Raw genomic sequence first — 19,287 nt, 5'->3', positions numbered from 1 at the left:
CACCACCCTTGCTCCAAGCTTTCAGACCCAGCTGCCTCTTCCTCGCCCTTCGAGATGCAACTAAGACATCTGTTCTGTGCTCAGGGACACCTATTCTGATGACCAAGCCCCCACCAAGCCTCCCTGTATTCCACTCACTCCCTCAGCACCGGGCAAATAACATCCTCTCGGAACTGCCCCAGCGTGACTTTTGTCTCACTAAGGGACTAGCTCTTGAAGAAAAAAACATGGCTTATTGCTCTTTCTAGTACCCACCACACAGAAATCTGGCACATGAAAGGTAGTTAATAAATATTTATAAAAAGGAACCAAATGGAGGCAACCACCCCCATTTCTACATGTAAAGTTAAGGGTCAAGTATAGAAATGAGCCTCTCACTCAAAGCCAATGAAAACACCAATACATTTTGGAAAATATATATTCGCGATGCAAATTAAGTTATTTGCATTTGTTATTTCTGAAATACTTGGCCTTTGAGACTTTCCGTTTGATTGATTAGAAGAGCAGAGAAAGTTGGAATTCCATTCCCCCATTGTCAGAGTTTTACTTTGTTCTGCTGAGCTCAAGTTAAAGCCAAATGTAAGTGGTTCGTCTCAGAAGGTCAGGGCTGATGAGCCTGAAATGCAATGGGGTCCATATGGCTCATTAACATGCATGCCCTCCTCTCTCGACATCTGATTTCCATCAGCATACAGAGACTGATGACTGCACAGTTCCTAAGGGTCCCCAGTGGAGATTTCAAAACCACGTTAGGTTATGGGCTTTTCCTGGAGAATAAGGACTAAAGAAAAACACTGTCAACAGAGACAGTCAATGAAGGCACATGAGGAAGGTAGACCTACAAATGGCCAACTGTCAACACCACAGAGTCACAGGTTTCCAGCACCAAAAAGGTCTCATAGGATCACCTGGCCCAACTCTCTAACCTGACACATGAAGACACCAAATCCAAGAGGCTCTGTGATGTGACCAAGGTCACTTAGTAGGAGTCCTGACAGAATTCCCAGGCACCCAACTCCCAGACCTGCTTTAGGCTACTCCTCTTTTCCTTCCTTTAATTCCTCAAGGGTTTTCATGAGGAAAAATAAAGAAAGGACAAAACTACACTCAGCATCATTTGTATTGCCCCAGCCTTTAACAGAGAGACAGACAGGGTGAATGGTAGATTCAGGACTACAGGAAGCCCAGGGACCCCCTTGTCCTCCACACTGAGATGCGGCCCACAAGCTCCATGGGAAGGTGTGTGCACAGCAGCAGGTATCTGCACAAGGAGAGCCCCTTTCCTTACAAACCCATGATGACATGCTTCTTCCATGATGGGCATTTCAGCCATCTACAGAACAAATGCCAGACCAAAGCCAGCTACCAAGTTGTCACAGGCGTTGACAGCCACGAAGACGGGGTACATAGTGAAGGTGTGCCATGCCTGCCAACGCCTTGTACCTGTCCAGTAAGGCCTCGCTTCTGCTTTGGTCTCTCCCAGGGCCTTGGACACAAATGTGAGGTAGATGTCTACCAACAGGCCTCCACTATCTGCAGCAGCAATCCAAGGCCTTGGATGGCCTCATTTCAAATGCCAAGCATTCTACATCTCTATGAAGGATGAAGGAAAAAATACCCTAGGAATTACTATTTATACACTATGCTCAGAATCTTAAACTGATGACTGAAACATGTCCACTCTGTCATAAGCTAAAATACTGACATTTCATTCTTACTGCCTTTAAATATATAGTCCTTCAAACACTATGAAAAATGAACCCATCAAAGCCCCAAACTGGCTCCCGGTTGTGCTTCCTGTTGTTGCTGTTATTTTTCAGGCTGGAGGCCACAGACCTTTTATCCTTACCCATAACCCAGCTACCAAAACATAAAAACGAACGCCACATTTCTGCAAAACACCAAAAAACACCATTTCAGCCAGGAATAGGATTCCACTGTAGTGTAAATGTTAAGAAACCTCTGTGGTTCCTTTGTATGGTATTCCACTATTAACAAGCAAACCTGGGAATTCTCCTAGGGATGCGATTAAGTGGTAAAAACAAAAACACCCAACAACAGGCACACAGAGATTTCATTTTAGATATTGAGGCCACATCTCCAAAGCCTGCAGGAGCTGCTACCTAAGTGTATCTCATTTTTCCAGAATTGGTAGGAAGACACAACTGTCCGGGCACTGCAATCTAGAGTTACACACAGATTTCTCCCTGTGGGTATGTAAATTAGGAGACCAGTTCCTCCTTGTTTCTATTTCCACAGGCGAAAAACGAGATGCTTCAATAAAACTCCTGATGCTGCACTCCTCTCCAAGTCCTGAATTTATCTCTCTCTCACTCTATCTCTCATCTATCTATCTTTATAGAATTCCATGTACCACAGTTGATTAATTGATTGATTGATCGGTTGATTTAGAGACAAGTTCTCACTATGTTGCCCAAGCTGGAGTCCAGATGCACGATCATGGCTCACTGTGGCCTCAACCTCCTGGGTTCAAGCGATTCTTCACCTCAGCCTTCTGACTGGCTGGGAATACATGCGTGCACCACCACGTTCTGCTAATTTATTATTATTATTATTTGTAGAGATGGGGTCTTGCTGTGTTGCACAGGCAGGTCTCAAACTCCTGGGCTCATGCAATACTCCTGCCTTGGGCTCCCAAAGTGTTGGGATTATAGACATAAGCCACTGTGCCAGGCCCCGTATCCCACAGTTGAGTGAAGTAAGCTGAGCTCTGACCTGATTCCTTTCCTTCTCCTTCCCTTGATTTGCCTAATGTCACACCTCAGTATGGAACTGATTTATCTCAAATCTATCCTGGGTACTGAAATAGACTTGGAATGAATTCCTGAATGGACATCTCATCTCACCTGATGCCAAGTAAAGGAACCAAGATGAGAAATGAATCTACACATCGTTCCAAGCAACTCTTTCAGGTCTATTATTCTTAACCTTTGATGATTCCTCCTCCTGTTTCATTTTATTAAATTCTATTAAGAAAGACATGAAAGAAGCATAAAAGAAAAGTTGGCTGGGCCTACCTGGTATTTTATTCACAGGTCACATCTGGGAGGTATATATATTCTGTTTTTTAAATCTGATGGTTTTCCCAAAATATCTCCTTCTTGAAAAAAGCTACATAGTTTTGAGGCAATTTTATCGTTAACAATAATTCTCACTCAGTGAGACACTAACTTAGAACAATTCCCTGTAAATCTCCCAGTTTAGCCATTTATTGAATAAAATGATAATTCTACCAACTTAAATATTCTAGAGCCCATATTAACATGTGCTAAAGTAAGGTTTTGTTATACCAGTCTCTGTACTTCTAGTATGCTTGAAATACTTCAAATTTTAAAAACAATAGCAAACATTATAAAGGAGCAATTTTCTATTATCTAGAAAATCTAGATCCACAAAAGGAGATGTAAAAAAAGGATTTTTGTATCATCATTAGTAATAGCAAAAAATTGCGACCAACTCCATAATCCATCGAAAGGAAAATAGCTACACAAAATACAGTATATTCATAGGACAGAATCCCATCTTGCAGTTAAAATGAATGATCTAGCTGCATATGTAACCACACAAATGCCCTTGTGGGGTGGGAAAGAAAGCATGTTGCAGAAAAACATACGCAGTAAAGGACCATTTAGGTCAAGCACCTGTGCACATACAAGTGCGTGTACACACACACACACACCCCCTGAATCTAACCTTAAGGAAACATCAGACAAACACAAATTAAGGGACACACTTCAAAATAATGGGCCCATATTCTTCCAAAGAGTCAACGTCATGAAAGTCAAGGAAAGACTGAGGAAATGATCTAGAATGAAGGATGCTAAAGACACATGACAACCAAATACAAGGCATGATTCTGAACTGGATCCTTTCACTTTGAAGACCTTCTTGGGACTCTCTTCCAGCAAGGCTAAAGACAATTCTTCACACAAGATGGTAGCAACAAATCATAGGTGCAGCCAAATTCACAGAAGATCAATTGAAAATTCTCATCAATACCTTCAATCAAAAACTTTACTCGGATTATGCTATCAAACTTGCTTTAGAAATCAATACAGAAGATCCGCCCAGAATCCAGATTTGGTTTCAGAATCAAAGAGCTAGGCACAGATTCCAGAAAAGACCAGACCTGAGACTTCAGAGTCAAGCCAGAGCCAAAAGCAAGATCAACCTGGTAGAGAAGCCAGACGGTGTCATAATACCTACAGCACCTCTCAACTATGCACTCTCAACAAGGCATTTATGAAAAACTCATACCCTGGGATTGATTCCAGAGAACAACTTGCTAAAGAAATTGGTGCTCCAGGTCGGGCACGGTGGCTCACACCTGTAATCCCAACACTTTGGGAGGCTGAGGTGGGAGGATCACCTGAGGTCTGGAGTTTGAGACCAACCTGATCAAGATGGAGAATCCCTGTCTCTACTAAAAATACAAAATTAGCCGGGCATGGTGGCACATGCCTGCAATCCCAGCTACTGGGGAGGCTGAAGCGGGAGAATCACTTGAACCTGGGAGGCAGAGGTTGCGGTAAGCCAAGATTACACCGTTGCACTCCAGTCTGGACAACAAGAGTGAAACTCCATCACAAAAAAAGAAAGAAAAGAAAAGAAGGGAAGAAAGAGAGAGAAAAGAAAACAGAGAGAAAAGGAAAGAAAGAGGGAAGGGAAGGGAGGGGAGGGAAGGGGAGGGGGAGGGGAGGGGGAGGGAAGGGGAGGGGAGGGGAGGGGAGGGGAGGGGAGGGGAGGGGAGGGGAGGGGAGGGGAGGGAGGGGGGGAGGGGAGAGAAGTTGGTGCTCCAAAGTCAAGAGTCCAAATTTGGTTCCAAAATCAAAGATCTAGATTTCATCTTCAGAGAAAAAGGGAACCTGTTGTGTCCTTAGAACAAGACGACCAGGGGCAAGATCTCTGAGGGACTTCAAGGTACAGAAGATACACACAATAGCACCAACCTCACTAACAACTCTCACTTTTCTAGAGCCAGAACATGGTGAAAACACTCAAGTTCAGTGTATTTGCTATTATCAACTTGGGTCCCAAATCTCTCTCACGGTCTTCCTGGGAGTCTATCCTTCTGCTGAAACTGCAAGCTAAGACTTCTGAAGAGGGTAAAGAACGTGGCCAGGTGCGGTGGCTCACACTTCTAATATCAGCACTTTGGGAGGCTGAGGCAGGAATATTGCTTGAGCCCAGGAGATTGAAACCAGCCTGAGCAACATAGCAAGACCCTATGATAAAAAATAAAATAAAATAAAATAAATAAAAAGAACTGTAGGAGGCCAAGATAGGTACAAGAGGCACCACACTACCCTATTGACACAGCCTGGATCCAGAGTGCAGCAGACCTTGAGACAATGAAAATAAACTTAATAATAATAATAATAATAATAATAAAAGACCTCCTTGGGATAACTGGTAAATTATGAATGGAGTCTGAAGATGGCTGCTAGTAAAATGTCAATGCTAATTTTCTGATTTTGACGACTGTTTTGGGGCTTCTATAAGAAAATGTCCCTGTTTGCAGGAAATATCCTAATGAATTCAGGGGTGAGAAGGCATCAGGCTAACAACTTGCTCTCAAGTGATTTCAAAAAATAAAGTCCCTGATACTGCTCTCCCAACCTGTCTGCAAGTAAAAACATCATACACCTTATACCATATGCTAAAACTAACTCAAAATGGATCAAATATCTAAATGTAAAGGCTAAAACTAAAAATCTCTTGGAAGAAAACATAAAGAAAAAGCTTCATGATTTAGATTTGGCAATGATTTCTTGGATATAATATCAAAAGCACAGGCAACAAAAGCAAAAAATAGACAAATTGGATTTCATCAGAATTTAAAACTTCTGTACATCAAAAAACACCACCAACAGAGTGAAAAGGCAATCCACAGAATGAGAGAAAATATTTGCAGTTCATCTATCTGTCAAGAAATTAATGTACAGAATACATAAAGAACTCCTGCAATTCAACAATAAAAAAACACAAACCAATCCAAAACTGGGCAAAGAACTGAAATAGATCTCCAAAGAAGATATACAAATGGCCAATAAGCACATGAAAAGATGCTCAACATCACTAATCATTAGAGAAATGTAAATCAAAACCACAACGAGATACACTTCACACTTATTAGGATGACTAGTATCAGAAAACACACACACACACACAAACAGCCAACGTTGGTGAGGATGTGGGGAGATCAGAACCCTTGTGCATTGCTGGTAGGAATGTAAAATGGTACAGACACTGTGGAAAACAGTATAGTGGTTCCTCAAAAAATTAAACAAAGAACTACCATATGATCCACAACCTGTACCTAGGTATCTACCCAAAAGAATTAAAAGCAGGATGTTGAAAAGATATTTGTACACCAGTGTTAACAGCAGCACTATTCACAGTAAGTAAAAAGTGGAAATAACCCAAGTGTGCATGGATAAATGAATGGATAGACAAAATGTGGTATACAAGAGAATATTCTGTGGCCATAAAAAGAAAACTCTGACACATGCTATGAACATAAGGCTCAACATGGATGAATCTTGAAGAAATTATGCTAAGCGACATAAGCCAGTCACAAAGATACAAATACCATATGAGTATTCATATGATACTCAGAGTGGTCAAATTCAAAAGGCAGAAAATATTATAGAAGGGTCGTTGCCAGCGGCTGAAGGGAGAAGAGAATTGGAAATTACTATTTAAGGGTAAAGTTTCAGTTTTGTAAGATAAAAAGAATTCTGTAGATAGGCCGGGAGCAGTGGCTCACACCTGTAATCCCATCAGTTTGGGAGGCTGAGGCGGGTAGATCACTTGAGGTCAGGAGTTTGGGACCAGCATGGCCAACATAGTGAAACCTCATCTCTACTAAAAATACAAAAATTAGCCAGGCGTGGTGGCGCACGCCTGTAGTCCCAGCTACTCGGGAGGCTGAGGCAGCAGAATTGCTTGAATCCAGGAGGAGGTTGCAGTGAGCTGAGATCACTCCACTGTACTCCAGCCTGGGTGACAGAGCGGGACTCCCAAAAAAAAAAAAAAAAATTCTGTAGATAGATGGTGATAATAATAGTTGCATAACAATGTGAATATATTAATGCCACGAAACTGTATACTTAAAAAGTTTAGGTTATGTACAATTTAACATAATCTTAAAAAATCTTCTGACATACACGCACCCAGAGATACCACGTGTAAATCTGGGTAAACATATTTTTGTTAAGTCTGGAAGTAAATACATAGAACTTATTAACGGCGCTACCTCTGAGAATGAGAGTTATTGTCAAAAATATTTTTAGTGTATCTTAAACTTCTAAATTCTTAAAAGAATATTGATTTTATGTATTAGGTATAACAAAAATTGATATAAAAATGCTATTTTATGGACTCATGAGAAAAAAGATAGGAAAATAACTGTTTCTATAAAAATACCTTTCTACCCAGGAATACTATAAAAGCTTACTATCAAAAAATAACATTTCTAAATTGTTACTTTCCAGTTAATACACTGCTTGCTTGCTTGGAATTTTTTTTTTTAAGTAGTAATTATGATAATAAGAGACTCTTCCCAAGAGAAAATGAAGGGGGCAAAGGGACAACATGAAACTTAAAAAAAAAAAAAAAAAAATCCTCAGAGCATAAGCCCAGATCCGGTCTGGATTTCAAAATGAAATTTTATAGAACTTGTACTTATCCCCTGAAGGTTTCATGACCCAACAATGACACGAATGGTTAATAATAGCCTTTGCCCTCCCTCTGCAGTCAAACAGCGATGCAATTCCTGAACAGAGCCACTGCCCGGGGGGATATTATGTGAGTATCATGTTCCTGACTTAGCAGGAGAAGTGGAAAATGGAAACAAGGCCACAAACTTAGATCTTTCCATTACACAGAAATTGAGGCTTCCGGGCTTCATTTTCATGATTAAAAATAGAAAAAGAAATTGACTTCACATTTTATGGAAAATAGTCAAAGGAATATATTTTATGTGAAGAATATTCACAGACATGCCATTCTTTTGTGTTTCCTATTGACAGAAATCATTGCGATGGTGGAGCTAGTGAGGCATGAAGTGGCTGCTGCAAGACTCTTGACCAGCCAGCAGCAAGAGGCACGCTGGAGCCCACAGTAGGACAACCTTCTCCAGTCCTGACTTCCACTCCGCCTCTGGAGCAGCTGCCTTCCTTCTGACAATGACTCTCCATAATTTCCAAGTTCAATGAACACCAAGAAACATACTTTTCCAAAAATAAATCTTTTTCTGACAAGCTCCTATGACAGACATTTAGAAATTTCCCTGAAAATATTAGCTACAATAGTATACATAAATCAAATTCAATATACATGTTTCTTGGGCTTTTTACAGTATCTTTTTATAATTAATGTTTTTGTATTTGGGGGAAAACTGGGCAATAGTGAAACATTTGGCTTCATGTTGACCAGAAAAAAGGAGCCTGCTTCCCTGAACTTGCTTTATTTTTCCTTAAAAAAAAAAAAAAAAAAAAAAAGAAAAGAAACCATCAAACAAGTTCTGGCTTTTGTGTCCAGACTGTGCCCAAGGATCACTAAAAACCAGGGGTGAACATCGCACTCCTTGATGTCCAATATCTGATGTCATCATAGAAACTCATGACATGGAATCCCTCCACTGTGCTGGCCTTGGAGGCAAGAATGGGGTCATTCCTGCAGTGAACTGTAGGAGGCTGAACTTTGCAGTATTACTCTCTAATGCTCAAGCCACAGTATGAAAGAACCAAACATGAGTCACTGACACAAAAGCTCTACTGTGGAAGGCAGAATGTGAGAGTGGTTGAGGGCCTCTGAAGTGTATCCAGACAGCTCCTAAATGTCCTCTCCGCCACCCTGTCACAAGCCACACATCCCCCGATCCCGAGCCTACACTAAACCCAATCTCATCCATCTCTGCAAATACACATCAGAGCTCTTAACATTCTAATAGGTCTTTGGCTTACTAACAATAAAACTCAAATTCCTTACCTTGGCCCATGAGGCCTTGTTCCACCAAGCCCAGGTCACAGCTCTGGCCTCAGGTCCTGCCCCTCTCCCTCTCACCCTCCAAGCTCCAGCCACACTGGCCTTTCTTCCACCAGTCACCCTAGAGCTCTGTATCTGCTGACCTCTCTGTCTGGCACACTCTTCCTTCAGTCTTCACTGGCTCCCTCTTATCTCAGCATCCTTCCCTAGTGCTTGTACCTAAGGGGACCTCTACCCAACAGCATTCTCTACACCTAACCCTGTTGGATTTCTTTGTATCATCAGAATTTTAAATTATACTTGTTTTTGTTTGTTTCCCCACTAGAATGGAGGCTTCATGAGGGTACAATGTTGGTTCAGTGCTGGACCTACATGCAGGGCCAGCACAGAGCAAGCACCCAATAACAATCTGCTGGATGAATATATGGGATGAGTAGGTAGTGGGCAGGTGAGTGGATGGATGGATGGATGGATGGATGGATGGATGGATGGACGGATGAGTAGGCAGATGGATGGACATATGGGTGGATGGATAAGTGGATAAATGAACAAGCAAACAAACTAACAAACAAATGAGCATGAGCTTTTATTCAAGGGCATTACTACTAGGAAATCCTTGCCACACCATGTCATAGGGAGCCAAAGGTAGGAAGAAAGGCCTTGCCTGGATGGGTACTGAGGTAAGTGTCATGTGTGAAGAGCTACCTATCTGAAATGAACCTTAAAAGATGCGGAAGATGTCAGCAGGTAGAGACAGGGAAGGAGTTCATTTCAGGTGGATGAGCAGAGACACAAAGGAGAAAAAATTGTGATGCTTATTTATGAAACAGTAAATAATCTGCAGGAAACTAGTCTACAATTCACTGTGAAAAGCTTTTACCATGAACTGAATAGGTAATAATATATCATAAAATATGAGCCCTTAATAATTTCCCATGTGTGTTTAAATGTAAATGATCAGCCAACTGCCCACGGAAGCCTCCACATTCATGCATTTCATTAAATTACAATTTCCATGCAGACGCTAAGATGTTGATCATCCTGGGTTTTTATTCTAGTTCCATTAACACTTCGACAGATGAGTAAGGCATTCCATGTCTGGTACTCAGAAAGCCAATAAAACTATAAATTACTTTCAACTACAAGTCTTAAAGAGGCTACACCGCTACAATCTTGCCCAGTCATTGAGCAATCCACATGTTGGGCTCATCTCTCCCAGGAAAAAAGTTATTCCCCCAGCACATGCCTCACTGTCACCCAGTAGAGAGGCCGATCATCAGTCACTAACATATTGAGCTGTTGTTGCTGCATCGGCTTTTCCCTGACACATCTGTAATTGTGTTGAGAAGGCACCATGTTCTGGAAACATTTTCATCACTGCCTGTGTGGTGGGGGGAGGAGGTGTTGGGAGATTGAGGGCTCGTTGATGAATAAGAACAGCCTCACATGTGACCTCAATAATCAAGCAAAGCCATCTTGCTTCCTGGCAGCTGCAGTAACATAGGTTGTAAAGTATTTTTAGACATTTGGGGGTAGGGAAGGGAGGGCAGGGTGGTCCAGAAGAAACCAAAGCATGGAGCAGATGATCACTGCAAGGCCTGATTCTCTCTATTCCAGTAGTTCTCAAATGTTAGTGTGCTTAGGAGCACACAAAGACCTGGTTAGAAACATAAATGGGCTACTTGCCTGCTTTCCAAGTCCAGACATTCCAGGAACTCTGGCTCAGAAAACCTGGGTGGGCCCAGGACTCTGCATTTTAGTAAGCACCACAGGTGGCTTGATGCCAGTGGTCCTCAGTCTGCCGTTTGAAGAACACTAACACCAACCCCTGGATGACTCTGGTAGAGAAAGAATATGTAAGCTCTGCACACGACAGCCCCCAAGTCCACCAGCATCTTCACTTCTTGGGACCTGAAGAAAATGTGACAAAAGTCCTGGGCCCCTTTCTCCCAGCAAAAGGCACTTGCACACATCCACACACACAAAACTTGTGGGATAAGATCAGACCAGTCTGTGAGCCCCTAAGAGTCTACTTAATCCAATTCACACCCCGCTGGCCCAGCCTAACCTTCTCTTAGAGACTAACATTTAAAAGATAACTACCTCATCAGTCATTACAGACTACACCTATACTGCAGCAAGCTGGCAAATACCTCTATGTAGATGAGTGTTTTATCTACACCTTTAAAAAAAGTATAGTAAGTGCTGCATTTTTTAGATTTCTATCACTTCCAGATCATTCATTCTCTCTCCATTACTAATGCAAATGTTTCGGCAAGGTTTTCTACAAAACACCACTGACTGGCAGAACATTTTTCTACAATTATCCGGGACTATAAAGCTCCTGGTAAATTACTTAACAAGCTAAGAATTCCCAATTAAAATATTGAGTTTGTTTAACTAAATTATTGCTATGCACAACGTACAAATCCATGGAAGGAAAAATTCTACCTCTCTCCCTTGAGAATAAAAAGGATGATGTTAATCTTTGGCAGGTCAAGTCAGTAAGGTAAGGAGTTTGTTTTTTTAACACACACACAAATGAGATTATAAGATTAAAATAACTAGGAATCTGCCCAAAACACATATACAGGAACAAACAAATAAAGCCCTTAAACCTTAAATGCACTACCCCATTAGTGTCCTGAGAGATTGGTTTAAAGTAAAACAGATGTTTTGCTCTGGTTGGAGATTAGAAATGTCTTATGTGTCAATGGTAGAAGAGAAACAGATCCTAGTTTTTAATTTACCAGACATATTCCAATAGCAGAGAAAAAAACTCTTTTCAATTTTTGCAATTTCCTTAACTTGTGCTATGGATTTAAGACAGTAAGGTGAAAGTCAATTGATTAATCAATTCATCAATGGGTCCCCAATAAAGAGACAGTCATGCCAGCCTTGTAAAGGCTTCTTTTTAGCCCAATATGAGCTGACTTAGGACAACCATCTATTTAGAAACAAATTAAAGTGATAAAAGTGATTCCTTACAGCTCTCCACCAGGAAGAAAAACATCTGCTAAGCTCCCACCCTTTCATACCAAACATTCATGCAATAGGCAGGCATTTCCCCAGGCACTGACAAGGACTCAGGATACATTCTGACTGTGCAGAGCAGTGGGCTGGGCTGAGTGAGGTCAGGAGCCCCACCATCTCTACACCCAACTCACTCCCCAGAGGGTTGAGCTGATCTCATAATTCATGGAAAGCAGGTGTTCAGACAGAAAGGATCAGAAATCCAGGTGTGGTTCCATGTGTGGTGAGAGGTCTGGCCAGGTGGCGCCCTAGCCCTGGTAGGAGGCCTTCCATGCGGCAGCCTAGGTCCCAGAAGCCAGTGTCACTGACAAAGACTACACAACAGCAACAACTCTCTAATGAGGACGCTTTGCTGAGTTCCCACTACTGTTTTGGTGATACTTCAGCATAAACAAAGCTGGACTCTCAGTCAACGTTTGTTCAATAAATTAATATAACAAAATGAACTAATATTACTGGAGTAATTGACAGGATCTGGCTACCATCTTGGCAACCAGACTTTAAAACATACTCCTGCAGCAAGTCAACAACTCGAGCTTGGTTCAGGCCATGTGAACATTGAAGCTGAAACCAACCGCAATTAGGGAGCTAGAATCTAGAATTCAAGCCTAAAAACAGAGTGAAAAGGAGTGCATTTAAATAACTGTTCTTCCATGAACAGATGCAAAATTATTAGCAACAACATAATTCTTCCTTATATTCAGAGTACTTCTCATTTGATTTGTCCCCCAAACTGAAATATGTAGCAAGTGAGAGCTCCCCTCTATGCACCCGTGATGGGGCCACCTGGTAGAAGCAAGCCACCTGTGTGCTCATGTGTCCTTCATTTCACCTCTGGATTCCACAGCAGGTAATGAAAAGGCTGCCCCTGTCACTGGAAGTATAAATAAATAAAAACCAAATGGAATTTTTTCCCCCACAGCCCCTTACCCTACACATTTCTTTCAGATCCTACAGAAGCCATGAATGTCTCAGCTCGACATTCCAAGGTCCAGGCACAGGGATGAATGCTTGCTGATAAGACAAGTATACAGAGAAAATTATGGACAAAGCAACAGTGATACTCAGAGGAGCATAAAATTAATAGCTCCGTAAAATTAACGGCACCAGGTTTCGCTAGCCAACTCATCCCAGTGATTTGTCAATAAACACGTCCGTTAACTCAAACATGTATATTTGAAAGTTCATTTTTTTAGCTCCTTCCAGCATTTCAATTTAATGACATCTTTAATGGCACTAAATAAATGAGAACGTAAATAATTAATGGCAACACCATGAACTAAGTGGGCCCTAGGCCCCAGGGAAGAGTCCTTCAATTACCAAATGGCCCTTCTCATCAGGAAAAACCTCCATCTGCTCCCCCATCCATGTGAGGCTCAGGAAAACAAGCCCTACTCAGGGGAAGGGCACTTAAGATTAAAACAAGACAAGAATAAGCTTCTACCATAGACATGGCAGGCTAGAGTGTTAAAATCTCCCAATATCTAGCCACCAATGGAAGAGGTCATGTACCAGCAATCATGCACTAGGCAATAATAAGCAGGATGTTCCTACCAGAATCATGTTCTCCTGCAAAAAATGTACCAGGAACAACAGCAGTCAGCTGGTTCCGCTACTGCTTCCATGTCCTGTTCCCTTTGGAAATATGTCCTTTGGAGCAAGAATGTAATGTCCTCCTTCCAACTTCTCACTGCCAGAACATAGCATGAAACCCATGCAGCAGCCTATAATGTGATGGGTATGCTATATGGAAAGCATGCAGGTGTTGCAGCAGCCAGTTCTGCAAACAAGCAGCGGTCCAGTTAGAAAGGCAAACTGCTGGTTACCTTTACCAGCCCAGTCTTCACCAGCAGTAGCTGCATCACATAAGCACAGCTCTGAGATTCTTGAAAATAAGAATCTACCCCTATTTGAAATAGAAATTTGAAAACAATTGGGAATCCCTTCTACTTTCCATATCCTTAAAGGTCAGCTAAAACCTCCAGTCCCCTAGGAGGCCCGCTTGGCTGAGCAGCAACAGCAGTAACAATGGCCTTCTCTGAACCCGGGACATTCATAGACACCACAGCCCGCCAGCTGTGAGCACCACTGCTAAACAAACACCACTCCTCCTGCCCACAGACACCTCGCAGGATAGGGCAGTGAACAACACTCAGGGAGCTTGAGTTTTATGAGTGGTATGGATCATGATAGCAGATGGTGTGAAGTCTGTGAAATAAACCACCAGAGCAACAGGGCAGAGTGGCCAAATGGGTCTCCTGGGAACTGCGGGGGTCAGAGAATCTTGGAGAATGAGGAGGAGACTCTGGAATTGAGACAAGAGCTCCGAGGTAGGCAAGAGCTTGACCTTTTCAGCAAGGGAGAGGAGGCAACAGCAGATACAGTAGGTGAAGTATAGGGATGGAGGGAAAGATGGCCGCAGAGCAGGCAAGAGAGGGCCACGGACGCCTGGTCACTCAGGCCCTGGGAAATGACAGCAAGGAATGCAAGGCTTCAGCAAAATGCACTTGGAAGGCACTGAAGAGTTCTAAGGAGGAGCACAAACTCAACGGTCTTGTAACCTTTCCTAAGTTGCCTTATGCTGCCCACCTCTTTCACTGGCATTAACCTTTCAGGTTTATGTTGCCCAAAATCTATCCCTGGCTGCACAGGCTGGGTGGCAGCAGTTCCTTCTCTTCCTCACAGTGCCTAGCACACCATCAAATACCAAAATGACACTTGGTGCTTACGTACACACACAAATACATGCACACACACCCACATGCACACACGCATGGGCACACCCATCCACACATACACACACATACATATATGCACACATACACATGCACACATATACATCCATATACATACACACACACATACATTGTTCATTTGTTCAGATAGTTTAAAGAACTTATTTATATTTTAAAAGAACCTGCTAAAAGAATCATTTTTCTATAATGTTGAAATTTGCCAAAAGAACCATTTTTCTTTAATGTAATTGTAGCAGTTTTCATTACTGATTGGAATATAATGGAAAAATAAAACACTGAGAATTAAAAGCTTAATTGATAGAAACACATGTTTATCTATCAGTAAAAAGAATTTGGCTATGTTCTTCCTATCAAAACAAAAGCAAGCAAATTAGCTATTTGCTCCAAGAGGAAGCTCCTTCTAATTTGAGAAGAAAAGGCAGAGAGAGGCCCCAGGCACAGGCCAGCACCAACCTAACACAGGACCCTTCCGCGCCTACCCGCCGCCACCTACTGGAGAGCTAGGGGCAGAGCGCAGTGCAATGCACAAGGTCTGAGGCTTTTGGGGATCAGGAAACTGGTCCATGTAAATGAAATTGACACAAGACAATTTGTGTATTTAAAAAGAAAACTCCTAAAGGATTCAGAAATAACTAAAAGTCTTTTTTATCCTTATAAGTTAACATGGCTCGTTAGAAGTTTAAAAAATGCCTACTTGAGGATTTTTTGATTTGGGGACAGTAGGTTATTGTATAAAGTGTACAACATGATGCTCTGATCTACACACACATAGTGAAGTGATTACTACAGTCAAGTAAATTACATGTCCAGCATCTCACACAGTTACCATCTTTTATTCTGTGTGCACTGAGAGTTCCTAAGTCTACTCCAGAAGTTCCTAAATCTACTCCCAGTGCACAATATGATACTGCACTCCTTGTGGTGTACATTAGATCTTGAGACTTACTCGTCCGAAATAACTGCATCTTTGTACCCTTTGACCTAAACAAGAAGAGGGTACTGGTTAAAAGAAAGTTGAAGATTCTAAAGGCAAAAGGTATTATTCTACCATTTCCAGAAAAATATTTAGAATGAAAAAAAGTTAGACTAAAATTTTTCTCCAAATAGAGTTAAACCAGAATAATAAATGAAAACTATGGGATAATGATCAAATAGAACCGGAGGGAGTAGCCAGAGGCAAGAGGAAAACCCAGAGGGAATGGCGTCCTGGGAAACAAGGCTCCAGCCATTTCCAGGGGCAAGTGGGCAACAGTGGCAAGACAGGGGTTCTGAAAAATGGGCATGAAATAAAGCAATGTGAGGTCACCGGGGCCCTCGGTCGGTGAGAACCTTTACAGACCCAAGGACACTACTAAAAATACAAAATTAGCAGGGCGTGGTGGTGGCCACCTGTAATACCAGCTACTCAGGAGGCTGAGGCAGGAGAATGGCTTGAACCCAGTAGGCGGAGGTTGCGGTGAGCCAAGATCGTGCCATTGTGCCCCAGCCTGCGCAACAAGAGCAAGACTCCACCCCCCAAAAAAAAAAAAAAATCTGGCTTTGAATAGGTTGCCCAGCTTCACGTTTCCATTGTGCTGTCCCTTTACCGCTGCATCACTGGCCATCACAGCATTCTAGCAAGGGAGGGAGACCAGGAAGGAAGAACGGAAATGTTTGCGCAGTCCTTCCTCCTCTGCTTGCCAGGCCCTATGTGTCTCTATCCAGTGAGTGCGTTAATTAAGCCTTTACAAGTATGCTAAGCATCTGTGAGACCACACAGGTTCCAAGGACTATTACACATTTCCTTTCTCTACTTTAATTAACTTTTATCTCATGAAAGCTTACAAATTGGCAGCAAATCCAGGTCAGACATTGCTTTAGAAAAATGGGGATTTACAGCGAACCTTGAGGGACACATCCACCCACACCTGGGACCAAACCCACTTCAGGTAACCATTCAGAATGGGTGAACCAGCCAATCCAGGGCCATTGCTCTGCTGCCACCCAGGGGCGGGTGGGCGCCATGGCACCTGGCCAGGGGAAGAGAAGCCCAGGGGAAAAACCTGGCTCTGCAAAGGACATGTCCTCTGGAATCAAAGGTAGGAGGAGGCAAGGGAGAAGTGCTGTACCCACCCACCACGGTACTCAGGAGTGCATTGTAAACATGCATTCTTGGGAAGGCAGGTATTAAAATAAATACAAGGTTACAGCAATTATGCATTTCCTCAGACCAAGGACTGTTCCAGGGACTAAAGATGTTACAGGCACCCAAGGGATGGAGCCAGGCACCAGACTCCAGGCTTACCTGCTTTGGGTCAGAGGTAGCAGTGCCGGGAGCTGGCGATTCCAGCTCTATGGTCACAGGCCCATCATTCTGAATGTGCACCTGCATGTAGGCCCCAAACTTGCCATCTGAAAAAGCAATCCAAACAGTTACCAAAAATGGAGACCCCAGATTACTCCATCCAAAAGCACACTGTATTAGTTCATTTTCACACTGCTAATAAAGACATATTCAACACTGGGCAACTTACAAAAGAAAGAGGTTTAATGGACTCACAGTTCCTCATAGCTGGAAGGCTTCACAATCATGGCAGAAGGCAAGGAAAAGCAAATCAGATCTTACATGGATGGCAGCAGACAAAAAGACAGAGACCTTGCAGGGAAACTCCCGTTTTTAAAACCGTCAGATCTCGTGAGACTTATTCACAAAATGAGAACAGCACAGGAAAGACCTGCCCCCATGATTCAATTACCTCCCACCAGGTTCCTCCCACAAAACATGCGAATTCTGAGAGTTACAATTCAAGATGAGATTTGGGTGGGGGCACAGCCAAACCATATCACACACCTAGATCAGCGTGATCCAAAACCCGGGTCACACTGAGAGAAGGAGGTTGACTGGGAGGAGGATCGGCCAGTCAACACAGGAAAAGTTGGCCAGCCCTGTAAGAGGGATGGAAATGCGGGATTAAGTAGCACAGATGCTGCTGTGTGCCCAACAGACTTGGCAAGAAATAAAAGGTCTGGTAACACCAAGGGTGGGAAAGAATGTGGGTTACCGGGACTGTACATGATGGGAAGGCAAACACAGAGCATTCTGGAAGGCCATGTTTGCACTGTATGCAGTGAAGCCCTCCATCTCCCTCCATGGAAGGCATGGCTTTTGGGCCTGCTGGGGCACAGGCAGGCCTCACACCCTGAGGTCCTTCCACAACTTGGGTGACCTCCATGAGTCTTTGTTCCTGCCACCACAACCTCACAAATTCCACCTCTGAGTCTTTCCTAGCAGTGGTCCTTAACTTCAGAAGGACTCAGCAAAATGGGCATGCCAACAGACAGCTTTCTTTGGCCCACAGACAGTAGCATTGGAAATTGTATCAGAAGCACCCAAGCTGCTGGCCATGTTTATCAGCAAGATTAATCTAGATCCTACTGGATGGTCAAAGGTGCTTAAATAATGATGACTTTCCATGACCTCCTATCAGATTAAAGTGGCCGTTCAAATCAACAGAGCTTTTGTCTTATCCATGTCAGACTAACTAAAAAGACATCAGCTGAGAAGGAAATCATGTGTTTAATTGCATGCTAAAATTATGGCTACAATTAGTAGAAAATTTCAGTCACTGCTCTCCTCAGGGAGGCTGAAGGCAGGCTCAAGAGGACAGGAATTATTTCCGATCTTGAATTTCTGTTGCCAGGATATACAGCATATGCTTCACCTTGTTTATCATTCCAAATAGCAGGAAATTTATTTTCTCTTCCTGTTTTTCTTCAGTTAAGAATAGAACTATTATGTGAATTTCCATCTGTACAGATGATAAATCCAAAGACATGTTTTAAGAGATCTTAAAATGGTAACTTTTTTTTCCAGCCCAGATCAAAGGGTAAAGCCCCCAAGAAGAATTATGCTAGCCAGGGAAAATAAACACATTTTTAAAAACACACACACACACACAAAAGCATATCTATAAAACGACATCTGGGCTCCTACGGTGATATAGTCAAGTTGTTCTTGAATATTAAGTCCCAGGGTTCTTTCTACCCAGAGCTGCAGGTTAAGCACGTGTTAAACACACTTATGCTGCATGTTTAAAGCAGGAAAGCTCTCAGCTGGAGCCTAACCACCCATGAACTCATCTCCAGCAGAACTTTCCAAGGTCCTAACAGCTGCAAACCAGAGTGCCTCCCTGCAGATTGCCTGTGTAGCTACAAAAACTGGTGTCCACGTCCCTTTGGACAATGCTTCACTGACTTTTGCCGCCAGCCAAGAAGGCTCACACCACCTCTCCGGGCCCCAGTTTGTTCTGGTACAACAGGACAGTTGTCCTGGAATGGTTACAAAGGTGCACACAGGTTAGTACACAGGCCAGCACAGTGAGTATACAGGAAATCATAGTCACTATTATTACTATTGTCATGCCTACCACTGTCCATGGTAGTATATGGGCAAATTGCAGGGATGGGACAGAAAAATACTGTCAAAAAAGTATACTCTGAAAGAAAA

At 42.7% G+C, this 19,287-nt stretch overlaps 1 protein-coding gene and 1 pseudogene across 3 annotated transcripts in view; one reads left to right on the top strand and one right to left on the bottom strand.

Annotated features, from left to right (window-relative positions):
• DTD1 (D-aminoacyl-tRNA deacylase 1) overlaps window positions 1-19,287 on the bottom strand; it is a 333,903-nt gene that overhangs the window by 121,461 nt on the left and 193,155 nt on the right. For all 3 annotated transcript variants that reach the window (XM_050745423.1, XM_050745424.1, XM_050745422.1), the window contains exon 5: window positions 17,086-17,192. In XM_050745423.1, the coding sequence (XP_050601380.1) occupies window positions 17,086-17,192 (107 nt within the window). The remainder of the gene's footprint in view (window positions 1-17,085; window positions 17,193-19,287) is intronic.
• Window positions 1,317-8,149, top strand: LOC126929258 (double homeobox protein A-like; annotated as a pseudogene).

This window comes from Macaca thibetana, chromosome 10 (assembly GCF_024542745.1).
Source record: "Macaca thibetana thibetana isolate TM-01 chromosome 10, ASM2454274v1, whole genome shotgun sequence".
In the NCBI taxonomy this organism is placed as follows: Eukaryota; Metazoa; Chordata; class Mammalia; order Primates; family Cercopithecidae; genus Macaca; species Macaca thibetana.
Note: the sequence above shows the minus strand (reverse complement) of the source record. Positions and strands in the feature narration are given on the sequence as shown.